This window comes from Astatotilapia calliptera, chromosome 2, assembly GCF_900246225.1.
Source record: "Astatotilapia calliptera chromosome 2, fAstCal1.2, whole genome shotgun sequence".
Taxonomy (NCBI): Eukaryota; Metazoa; Chordata; class Actinopteri; order Cichliformes; family Cichlidae; genus Astatotilapia; species Astatotilapia calliptera.
The window spans coordinates 7,851,920-7,864,588 of NC_039303.1; the positions used below are offsets into that span (position 1 = coordinate 7,851,920).

Sequence of the window (12,669 nt, forward strand, 5' to 3'; positions counted from 1 at the left end):
CCCTGCTATCCCTGCTGTTGAGACGCTATCTCAATCAGTGACCCACAGAAAAAGGCTAAACTTGTTAGCCTTTCATTTGTTGCTTGGTTTCCTGCACCAATCACTGGACAACTGCTTCATTAAGTCCTCGCAGTTCAGTGGAGTAAAACAAAAATACAAACAAAATCAGGCTGCCGCATTTCAGATGTTCATTTGGCACAGGCACAGCTCGTACTTTCTCATGTACTCTCATTCTAATTTGAGCTGGCATCGGTTTTCAAACCTTTTATTTATCCAGGGAGGCTTTTGCCGAGCACGCTTGCTGTTTTTTCGGCAACGCCCTGCTTCACGTTCACACATGGGAGCTGTAGTCATCAGTTTTTATGGATAAAAAAAGGTATTGCTCTGTCCTACTCATACAGTTTGATGGTATCTTACCTTTGGGTGGTTTGAAACTTTAATGTGTAATCATAGCCAATTCCCATGAGGCTAACTACATCCCTAAAATCATAAAGTATTATTGCACAGTTTTCATAATGGTGACAAACAACAACAGGAAGTGAGTGAGGGAACCCAACAAGACAATAAGAGGCAAGAAAAACGGAGAGGTTTGTCATCTTTTCAAAAAGTCACAATATTTTTTAATATAAAACACCTTTAAATTCGACATAATGAGGAATCCGTGATCAGGGCTTTCACCAATCCACTACCATTTGAACACTGCAGTTGGGGAGGAGATCCACCTTAGCAGCCGCTGACTTCAATGGTACATCCGAGTGCACACAGAAAAGGGTTGAAACATGCATTTACTACATTGTTACAAAGTCAAAAGCGAAAACACGAGGTCTCTTTTTGCCATTATTGGCAAAGAGTCTCTCTGCCACCTTGTGAGGGATCCAGAGGCAAAAGAGGGTACAGTCTTGACAGTTGGGCATGTACAGAGGTGTCCATTTGTTTCCTGGCACTTAGGGATAAAGTGCCCTCTTCTCTTTTAGACCGACAGCTGAAGGGAGAGCGGAAACTTGGTGTAAGGCAGGAAATTACTCAACATGCTTTAGATATTTAAGATAACAGTTTTAGACTTGCTTAGTTTTGACAAACATCAATGTAAGTGCGGCTCCTGTGCTGTGAAGTCCGCAAACAGTGTTTTGCAGGTCTGGTCAGTAACCGATAGCTGTGTCTTTCTCTCTACAGACTCTTCCCCACCATGTTGCTGGTAACGATCAATGAGTGAATAAGCACATTGTCCATTATTTGATTTGATTTTTTTTCCAAAGTAAGCATCCTGCATCTATGATATCCCAAAATGGTTCTGAGTTTTTGAATGTCAGTCTTGGAAGAAATTCCTCTCTTGTGTCCATTCACACTCACGACACTTTGATCAAGACATTCTGTTTTCTCCCCTTCCCTCCCTTTCTCTTCTAAACACACACACACTCACACACGCTCACACTACAGATGCTACAGAGGTGACGGAGGTCACCTTATTGTCTTCTGCCCAGGGCTGCAGGTTCTGCAGGGCGTAGAGGGAGGAGTTGTGCAGGCAGAGTGGGTCCGGCTGCAGTGGCTGGCTCAACGTCTTCTGGAAAGCTTCCTGCTGAAGTTGCAGCATCAGCCGGTTGGCCTGCTGCCTCTCAGCCTCCCTCTCCTCTGCAGTCTGTCTCCTGGGTGAAAGGAGGAGACAAAGGAGAGCAAAGGAGGATTTAAGACCAATATAATGTTTCTTTTTATGGCGATTGTACACAGTATCGACTTGTACCACGTGCCAGAGCGTTTTAGCAGTGTGCTATGCTTTAATAAAGAAACAGTGGGATTCTCTCCCTCCTTCTTTCTTTACTTTTTAAACAGACACCATATGTAGAATAGATCTGCAATTCTGTATTAGGTGCTTCTGTTAAAATTTTCCTGGATAAGTTAGCATATCCAGGGCTCATTTATTGTCATTTCTAATTGACAAAACCAAGAAAAAGCTGGCAGTCTTTGGTACTGGTGGTGAAGAATTTCAATCATATGCTGCAATGCCTGAAAATAACAAGAAAAAAAAATATATAGAGACATATATATATAGTAAAAAGCCACTGATCAAAGAAGTCAAAGGAATCAAGGGGAAAAAAAGCTTTTAGCGATCAGATGAGATTGCAAATTTCATAATAAATCATGTGGATTTGCAAATTGCCTGTTTTTTCTTCTGTCTTTGTACTACACCTGTGCCAGATACTCCTTCTGCTTTTGGCTACACGACAGCTGATCAAGATGAGTGACAGGTGTTGCTGAAGGAACGTGACTAATAGAGGGGGAAGACATACAAAGCACTTCCTGCCTCAAGGTGAAAAGTTGCATCTGTTTCTTTTCTTTTCAAAGAAACGACTCCGCACATCCTGTATATGCGCTGTGCTGATATCAACATTTGCTGCATTGAAAAGTCATGCGTCTTCCTAAAAAAAACAGCCTGTTTTGTAGCGTTTATGTTGGAAAACCTCCAGAGTGAACTGGTGTTTTAGTACTCAACAAAAATTACACTTCTATTTCAATTTAAATAGTGAATGTAAATACTTTTGGCAATTTACTTGAATTACTTTACAAAGGCAAGCATATCTATAAACAGTGGAACATTTTACTCTATCGGTCTTGAAAATTTCTTATTACCATAACAGAATAATTCATGGTGATTTATTTACGGACATTTGGAAATGATATGTTAAACAACATGTAATAAATGTTCAATTCTCTTAAAAATATAAAGCAAAATACAAATGGCAGCTAGAAATCACCAGCATAAGCACACCTCTAAAAACACTCTTTCAAGCACGCCAACCTCCATCCATTAGCCACACATTATTGTTAACAGCATTATCATAATCTAATTCCCTGGCTGTTGATTTGATCATCCTCTTGTTACTCGCGTAGTCGTCACACAAAGACATCCCTCATGCTCATCCTATCAGGTGCACACTACAGGGAAATGGCATAAATCTCAGCAAAAGTAGGAAATCAGAAAAGCGAGTTAAGCCAATTCCCTTGTTACTCGTAACATGCCGTTCAGTCTGCTGTTTATTTTAAGCAAATTCATTTTTACTGCACTTTGTAGTGGAAACTGTGCATTAGCATTTTATGGCTTAAGGACATGATTGCTGCAGGTTTTTTTTTCTTCTATAAATGCATTTTTTTAAGAAAATGTAAATGAACATCCTTAAACCAAAATTCTATATTATACTTTAATTTACAACAAAGAAGGCAGTGATTTTTAACTGTTTTCTTTAACTTTTAAATAGAAAATCATTCGAAAAAGCTTTAAAGCCATTTACACATAAAAACCCTTAGGGTAATGACTTAAGGTAATTTAGCTGTGTGTAATATGTGTTTGAAATATGTATCCTGCTCCTTTAACAAGGGGCAGGGCATCATAATTTGATTTCCTACTCATTTACTTTCAAATGGCTATAAACAACAGTTAGAATGAAGTGAATGAGTGTGTGTTTTTTTCATGGACTCGGCAGTCAATTCCTCCTGTGAGTGTTTCAGTATTGCTTTGGACAGCAGGTTTCTAAAAGGCCTTTCAGGAGGCTCAGGAGTAATTGTGCTTGGTCAAGTGAACTGGCCTCAACTGGCAGCTAAGCTAAGCAAAATAAGTGTTGTACAACTCCTTCAATGCAATGTGGGCCATTTTACTTGTCTTCAAAGTAAGACACCAGTAAACATTTTTGGACGCAAGTGTAAAACAGAGACACATTCTGTAATGTCAGTTTGTGGGACAAGAAGATTTGTAATTCTGCGCAAACATCCTGTCCTAATGAAGTCAAAAACCATCAAGGCCTGTTTGTTTTGCTTAAGTATATAGTGGGATGCAAAAAAAGAGCAAGACGTGACACGTAGAACGGAGAACTATGTTACTTTAGCATCCAATAACACCCTGCTGCAATCTTACCGCCATTTTGTCCGCCTGTTTTGAAACCAGGTCTTAACTTGTGCATCCGTCATCTTCAGCGCCTTAGCCAGGGTGGCACGCTCGGCCGATGCCAGGTACTTCTGTCGGTGAAAACGTTTCTCAAGCTCACAGATCTGCACCCGGCTGAAGGAGGTGCGAGGCTTTTTCCTCTTAGGTGGCGTCCGGTTCTGGTACGGGTGGCCGATTCGACGGGTCACAGAAAAGGGCGAGAGGGCAGCTGAAAGAGGGAGGAAAAAGAGGATTAATTTGTCTGATGAGTGTTTTAAATTTGTAAAATTCTAGAGATTTAACATGAATGCTTGATTGGTTACTTATTTCTATTTCTAAGCTGGAGTGACCTGTTCTTCTGAATTATAAATGCATTTCCCCTGAGGATTTATTTCTATAGACTCATAAACCTAGCTAGCTTTCCATTCCTTGGTAAGATAAAAATTATTGTTCATTTGCTGCTAACTGAAAAAAAAAAGCTATGATGTTTGGGGAGTCTTAAGAGATGGCCTAGAAGCTGCCAACTGAAGAAGATAACGTCACTGCCACATTTTCCATTTCTGAAGAGCACGCTGAGATGTGCAAACAGAAAATCCAAGGAAAAAGTAATTGAGGCAGAAGTAGAAAAATGGTATGTGAATTATCACTTCAAAATTTAAAGTGCTAGAGGATAAAGACGTGAAAAATACTGACGCATATTAAGATTTCAAATGCTGTTTTAAATCCAGTTTATACTTTCTGGTGGCACACAATGGTGGCTCTTAACAATTAGCTACAGGTGAGGTTTTTTGGTGGGGGAGAGGGGGTGACTCACCTGGGCAAGCACCCTTTGGAAAAGGATAGTCTGCTAGAAGGCCACTGCCGTCTCGCAGGTGGGCAAGCTCGGGGTAATAACATTTGGCTAATGTCTCCACCGTGCTCCAGACAGGGACCCTGCCGATGTCTCCCTTGGGGAGAGGACAGAGGGATCCGGTGGCCCCCGGCCCCCCTGTGGCCTCTCCAGCTCGGCTCTCCTCTGCCTGCTCCCCTAAAGGAAAGGGAGACACAGTGAGGTCCCGCATCTGGAGCACAGCAGCAGCTGCCGCCGGGCGGGCACCGACGCATAGCAGCTAATCACATGAAGGGGCCTAAATGATGAACAGAGTCTACTTTAATGCCATTTGCTTCTAGTCTCTTAAGTTAGCATTTGGAGATCTTTAGCTAAGAAATGAGATATATGCCATTCAGAAAAAAAATAAGTGACATCTAGCAGGATTACACAGATAAATCAAGCCCTGGCTGACCAATCAAAAACCTACAGCCAAGGTCATCCTCTGACAATGTGATGAAGCTCCATAAGTACTATTCACAGACCTACATAATATAATTGTAAGCCTAACAAAACACAATTTCTGAAGGAAAGTAGATTTTGGTGGGTCTTTTTTCATCACAATAATTGCATTTAAAAAATATTTGATATTTGCAAAATGTCTTGGAGCACAAACATGAAGCGTGTGTCATTACAACTCAAGCAATAACCTCAATTTGCAATTGTGTAACTTCTTGCACAGTGACATCATTTTTTGCAGAATAGGCTGTCATAAACTTTACACGCATTACTATTTAGAATATAGACACTTTATAATAAATGCTATTTCAAAGTATTGTTGTATTGTCTTACTTTGTCTCTTGTCGCTTAGTCACTGTTCCTTCTCAAAAATATAAACTGCAGTTTTGCACTGTAAGGGTGTACATTGTGTTTTTCTTCACTCTCTGCCTCAGTGCCTCGTGGTTCTTTTTCAACTGCCGGGTATTAATAACAAGTTATCTTCTTGCATCATAAAATATCTATGAATCCTGTCTATTTTGTCAGCCATGGGTAAACAGAAGATCGATAAATGTAATGAGATCGTTGGCCATAGATCCACTCCCAGGCCACATTCTCATTCTGAATGGAAATCAGCAGAAGAAAAGAGAAAAAAAAATACTTTCTGTCTTCTCTCCTTCTCTCTCTATCTCTATGTCATCCGTCCCCAGCAAGCTGTTTTGCCTGCTGTCTTACAGGGTGTTTATTTGTTTTTGTTTTGTCAGAAAAGCTCACCAGGAGCCAAAATGAATATGAAAACATCTGCATAGGTGTCCCCTCAGGGTTACGTGCTGCTCCTGCTGCTGCTCCTCCTGCTGCTGCTGTTCTCAGAGTTTTCAGCGACTTGAAAATTCATTTGCTATACAGACGATGACAATTTGGATGTAAAATAGAACATGAAGTTATTACGCACTTGGCAGTCATTTCAAGGGAGCCGCCAACGTCCCCTGATGGTGCTGAACATGAGTGGCAAATTGAAGCGTACACAAACAAATGATTTGTAAAGTAAAGATGAATAGCTACTATGCACTGTTACGGTAGGTCACATAAAGTTAACATCACGTAAGTGCAAATTAGTAGCACAGATTTAGTGTCTGAAGTGAAAATGTGCTACAGTTATTGGCTTTCGCATGGATTTATAGTGACCATGACCTCTTCGTTCCCTCTCATTATTATTTTTAATCTTCTATGTTAATATTCTTATAACAATTTCACGTTATGTGCTGCTCTGATGCTCAATAATAATAAAAAATGGTAATTGTACCCCTCCAATATTCCTTTTGGGACTTAGACCGGCATCTGTAGTATTTAATCACGAGTTTCTAATGACAAAATCCCCAAGATATTTCTATAACACTACTATAGGTGCTCACAATGGACTGGAGCACCTCCACAGTCCTTAATACTGAATTATACGGCCCTTATTGGACTTCATAGTGTGTTTCTAAATCTCCTGTAAAGCCACATTCTTACAGTAACTTTAAAGTGGAGTCTTAAATGTACAGCACATATGTTAAGCAACATATCATTTTTGCTTTTTGTGTCATTGCCCAAATCTATTTGGAGCTTTATGGGTCCCACAGAGAAAGCAAGCGTGCCTGTTGTTGCTCCCAGCGGCAGGTCTGGCTAACTAATACAGCATTAGATGGCTATTTCAGGCCATCTGTGGGCTAAGTAATGGGCCAGGCACATACAAGCACGTTCAGAGGCAACCTAACATGCAGCAGCACCCTTTAGACCTGACAAGTACAGCAAGGCTTTGCTTTACAGTGTGCAAAATCCTGATAAATATATGATCCAGTGGTGTGATACCCCACCAGACATGTTTAATGCTTTTTTTTTCTTTGGTTTTACTCCATATGCCTTCAGGTTTATTCATTACTATAATTATCGAGACTGTGAACTGCAGTATAGAATCAAAATGAATTATGCAATGTGCTGGATTTTAAGCCAAACCAATTAAGAATGCCCTTGCTCAATTGCATCAGTGAGTCGGTTAGTTTAGAGACAGTCAGTGTAAACTAGCTGGATGTAACTGGATTATAAGTAATATGTTACAAATAATAGTACCAAAAATTAAAGCCATATGGAATAACAAATATACTAGTCAAAATTTTATAAATCTGAAATATATCAGAAATACTGATGGCAGTAATTTGTATCTGGAGAAGAATACCACTCCTGTACAGATTCCAAATGTAAGGGTATAATAGGTCCCACGAGCTTAGAGCTTCCACAATTAGGAAATGAGTTATTAAATAAAGCTGTAAAACATAATTATTTTTCTAATAATTAATTGTTTTCCTATAGCTCGGAAAACAGTTAAGCAGTCTGTATGTGGCCATTATCCCCAACAAAAAAGCGATCATGTAAGTGTTCCCATGAAACAAAGAAAATGAAAAGAATCACCAGCAACCAAAAATAAATGCTGCAAAACACATTGCACATTTTGTTCCCCCTCTTCATCAAATGGAAAAGAAAATGGGTGCGAATGCTAAATCTGTTGCCTGGATAACACAATTTAGCATAAGCATATCAAAAAATAAAATGCTACCGTGGAGAATATGTTTGCCATAATAAAACCACTTATACTTAATAACACTTCCCGGTGACAGCGCCTCCCGTCCCCACGGCGGATATTACCTTTGTAGCAATCTAATAAATATATCCGTGAAGGATTCTAAAGGGGATATTGAAATATAACATGAACATATATTGCTATTTATTACACTATACGCAACAAAAAGCAGGGATACTGTCTTTTGTCACACGGAAAATCAGGCCAGCGTGGAAGCAAAAGGGCAGGAGCGGGTTCAGCTCTGAAATAAAATCATATTTTTTTCGGCACTGCTGCCATTTACACCCAGACACAGATATACAGGAGAGAAAAGGCGCTTTAATTATATTTCTTTTATTTCTGTTAGGTGGTCTACAGTGAAAGACGCTGTATTATTGCTCTGTTTATTGTCAAAATGTCCAAACAATTCAAAGAACATATTATTATGTACTTTGATCCTTCATCAAAGATGACAAATTTCTGTTAGATTATTATTAGTAGTAGTAGTAGTAGTAATCACTAGTGGTAAAAGGCTTGGTTTCTTAAAATTAGTACATATTTTACTTGACATTTTGTGCTGTAAAGCCCAATTTTCATTTCACTATCCATTATATTTTTCTTCAGTTACTAACTAGTCTTAATTTTCATTACATATTATTGTGTTATGTTTTATGTTATTAATGTATTATTTTTTAATTCGTTTCTGACGTAAAAAAAATAATAATGTGAAAAAAATAACATTACAAATAAATCTTGAACCCGTATATAGACGGGTTTGTTTATTTTTTTGAGCAGAGTACATTGAAAAATAAAGGTGGCTACTGTTAGCCTCCGACTACTACTGATGCTGTTGCTGCTATAGTTGTGCGTGTGTACTTTTACGCACGGTGCGGCTTTATGTATGATTTTATTCTTCTCTGGTTGATTTTTGCCTACATGTTCAGGAACAGCAGATGGAAAATAGCAGCTAGCTAACCCTGGTGAACTTATTTTAATTCTTCACTCGTCCTTCAGAAATAAATAAAAATAAAATAACACATAAATTAGTTGCAATAAAATAGCCTGACGCACAACATTTTAGGCCTGTAAGCGCTGAGTGAATACACAGAGGAGTGGGTGACCACCAAGGATACATCAGTAGGCTACATGAAGTGTATCTTTACAGATGGATAAATGATGCCCCTATAACCCGTAAATCTTTTGCGACAGTCCAATTCAGCTTACTGTGATTAATAACACGAGATTGTGCCATGTGGGAGGCATCCCGGCGTGAAAAATGAGAATCTATTGTCGAAGTTAACAGGTTTCGTTTACATCTCTGCAAGAAAAAAAAGAAAGAAATCCTGCCATGAATGCCAGAGCTGGAAGCATTTGGCAACATGTTTAGCTGTTTAAATCTGCACGGGACCGTTTTTCTCCTCCGGTTTCAACTTGGAAGGCGAAAAGGAAAAACAAGAAACAAGGAGAAACATTTAAAACGGTGCTCTACCCATCAGGATAGATGATAGTCCATTTGATTTACGGCCTTTTATAGGAAACAGAGCAGGCTAAATCTGGAGTGTTTGTGTGTGTATATCTGAATGTGTGTGTGTGTCTGCGCGCGCGCGTGTGTGTGTGTATGTGTGGATAGTGCTACTGTAGCTGCTGCTGTAGCTGTTCCTGCTGCTGGTGATCTTTGGCTGATCAATACAGAGGAAAGATATAAGCTGCGAAATAATTACAGCGACACAAAGCTGAGAGAAATTAAACGAGGGGCCCTCGGTGACTATGAGTAAAATTGATAAGCCTATTTACACTGTATCTTTTTGCAGATGACATATCGTCCCCCGGTATTTAATAATTAATCAGGTAGAAAGAACTGAAGAGTGAATATTTAATGCATGGAGAGGAGGGGGCGTGCGCGCGCAAATCCATGATGTTCTTCCTTTATAGCAATGAGGTCATGAGAAAAATATAAGCTGAACCACCCCTCCCCCACCCAAAAAAAGAAAACAGAGAACGCAGAAATCGTTTTTATGAAATACGTTTACCTATCTCAGCATATTCCATTAAAATTTTATTGGCAATCGGGTTTTTTTTTACCATTTTCTCACTGAGAATTATCTTTCGTATGTTTTTCATATAATTTATTATAAACAATATATAGTCGTTATACTAGAAAAGAACTTATCTTCAATTGCATTACATTTCATTATTTAAATAAGCATACATATAATATTTAATTAAGTAAAGCAAATATCTCATTTTGGATTGAGAAGGAAACAAATAAAAAAACGATGTCAGCCTTTAAGTAGCATGTGATTCTGATAGTGTTGAAGGGCGTGTGGGGTTTTGGGAACAAAAATGGCTGCATGTGTTTGCAGACACCTGAATAAAAAACATAGGCAGGAATTATGTAACTCATCGTGGGTATTAAAAGCCCAAATGGCACAAAAATCGACTTCGGTGAATTTCATTTTTAAGGAAAAAAAATAAAAGCAGCTGGTTCTGAAAGAAGTAAAATTGGAAATAAAAACTACAAATTAAAAAAAAAAAACCCCACTGAAGTCTACATATAGTCTGCTAGAGTAAGTCTGCAAGCAATATTGTAGCTGTTGTCCAATTATAACCTAATTTACTCAGTTCAAATAATAATAATAATAATAATAATAATAATAATAATACATTCTTGTTTAGAATTTAACATGTCATATATTGTTACTACGGTGACTCATCTTGCTTTCTCAATTGGCTCTCCGGGAGAGGGGGGAAAAAATCATTCATCCTCATGAAAAAACGGGGGACGTCGTTATCCGTCATCCGCTGTAAATGGAGAGTGATGGTCCAATACTGATTCATCAGCATGTCCGAGTCAATTTCTCCACTCGTTTATCAGGCTGCCCTTCCAGCATAATAAAACTGACTGTGTGCGCATATATGATTCGTTATAGATTACAACCTAAAGATGAAATCATCAGCGCCACTTTGTTGAGCCATTATAGGCCCACTTCACGCTTCGTCGGTCGGGGGTTGTTTTCAACACAAGTGTTAGTAAATTCATAATTTCCTCTTTAGTGGCTGTGAGGAAAATATTCACTTTTTTGGTGGTAAATAACGAGGTCTTGCTTTCTGACCTACTATGTCTGTGTTCATGAAAAACATTAAACTACAAGTGTTGTGGGACCAGGATAAGATTTATTCTTTACCTGTTAATCTGTCCTTGGCGAATCTTCTGCTGCTTTCCATCCACGGAAATGTGAAGTTTGCTGCATTCCCCATTCCCATCCCCGGCATCGAGGGGATGCCGGGTCCGATGCCCGGTGGATGCGTCGATGGGGGTGGATGAGGAGCAGCAGCGGCGGGTGGCGGTGGCGGAGGCGGCATGGGCCTGTGCGCCGGCACCCGAATTACCCCACCTGCACCTCCAGAGTTCACGTTAACGTTCATGTTCATACTGACGTTCATGTTCATGTTGACATTATAGGAGCCGGCTAAACCCGCCGCTGCTGCCATGGAGCAGGCCGGGTTGTAGACGCTGTTGTACCCATTGCTGTAGACATTAGAGGCCAGCGCGTAATCCGGGTCACCGGTCCGGTTAGGGAGCATGCAGCCGCTGGACTGGTCCGAGCTGTTGAGGATCTGGTCGATGCCGAAGCTGATGGGTTCATGCTGCTGCTGGTGCGTCTGGTTCACCTCCTCGATCCCAGTGTGCTCCATAGTTTTTGTTCTTAATGTGCTTGTCAGTATATTTTATCAGCGCACGGATGTGTTTTTGACATATAGCAATTCACGCCTTTGGAAATGAAGTATTTGGATGTAGTCTGCAGTGGTGAGCTTTTTTTTTTTTTTTTTTTTTTTTTTGCTTTCGAGCATCGACACGGGCCTGTTCTACTCCCAGGAAACCAATAAGGTGTCCAGCGCTATCCAAAATCTTCCCATTATTTTTTGTCCAACAGTGGGATCGGGTGTTCCCTAAATTAAATGCCTATCCGTCGGACTAAGAAATACCGTATCCATCTTTAATAGCGAGTTCTTTCCAAGTGAATTAGATACAAGGCAGCTTTACAACAAGAAAAACAGCCGATAAATGCCAAATGGCTATCCCGAGTAGCCTACTTACTGAGAAAAATCCGAGATTTTGGGGGGAGGCACCTCTCTGGAGAGACTTGATGCGCTTTGTTCGCCTACTCGGGCAAAGACGATCCATACGCTGGGGTCACGATAGGATAACCAAAGCTCGTCGCATCAAAATGGAGCTGAAGACAAAACAAAACAACCCCGAAGAAGCGAAACGAAGCGCTGACCTCGCAGGCGTGTTTATTAATTGGAGGGGAGCGCGGAAGAGTGCTCTGTAGTGCTGCGTTTCAGCAGGTGAGACTACCCTCTGCGTAAAAGCTGCCATTCGGTCCTCCAGCCAACCCTCCTTCCCTCCCTCTCTTCTTCCCTCCCTCCTCCTCGGTAGGACAGTTGTTTTGCTCGGATGTCTTAAAGAAACCGCAGCTTTTTATTTTTTATTCAGCTCTTCTGGTTTCAAATGCAAGGTTTCGTGCATTTAGTGGAACTGAGGCCCGCGTCAAGTGGCTACTTTCACCTTAATGCTCCTCTACGTATCAGAGATTTGAGAACTATGCTAGGTCTTCAGGAATGATAATATTTTTTCAGTTTTAAGAAAGTAAATTATTTAACAAAAATCAAAATTGAACAACAGTGGGGGACAAAATCACAGGACAAAAAAAAAGAACATTGCTGTCTGTGAACATAAACTAAAGATTTATGTAAACATTTCCCACAATAACATTATGAGCTTTGGTGAGTTTATGACAGCAAATGGTCTGATAATCATTATCTTTATGTTATGACCAAGGTTTTCAAATC

General features: G+C 39.9%; 1 protein-coding gene across 3 annotated transcripts; it reads right to left on the reverse strand.

Moving 5' to 3' along the window:
* Positions 1 to 556: 556 nt before the first annotated feature.
* Positions 557 to 12,195, reverse strand: tlx2 (T cell leukemia homeobox 2). 3 transcript variants are annotated; one of them, XM_026183369.1, is made up of 5 exons: positions 11,001 to 12,195; positions 4,728 to 4,940; positions 3,905 to 4,142; positions 1,463 to 1,643; positions 557 to 982 (listed from the first exon to the last, which is right to left on the reverse strand). In XM_026183369.1, the coding sequence occupies exons 1-5, from the start codon at positions 11,509 to 11,511 to the stop codon at positions 971 to 973; spliced, it is 1,155 nt and encodes a 384-aa protein (XP_026039154.1). In that variant the 5' UTR covers positions 11,512 to 12,195; the 3' UTR covers positions 557 to 970. The 3 variants fall into 3 exon arrangements, with proteins under 3 accessions (XP_026039154.1, XP_026039146.1, XP_026039159.1); XM_026183361.1 differs by having other exon boundaries at positions 557 to 1,643; XM_026183374.1 differs by lacking the exon at positions 4,728 to 4,940 and having other exon boundaries at positions 557 to 1,643.
* Positions 12,196 to 12,669: the final 474 nt, after the last annotated feature.

Coding starts and splice junctions, on each gene's coding strand:
- tlx2 (XM_026183361.1), bottom strand. CDS start 11,511: ATGGAGCACACTGGGATCGAGGAGGTGAACCAGACGCACCAGCAGCAG. Junction 4,143..4,727: donor TCCAAAGGGTGCTTGCCCAG/GTGAGTCACCCC, acceptor TCCCTCTTTCAG/CTGCCCTCTCGCCCTTTTCT. Junction 1,644..3,904: donor AACAGGCGGACAAAATGGCG/GTAAGATTGCAG, acceptor CCTTTCACCCAG/GAGACAGACTGCAGAGGAGA.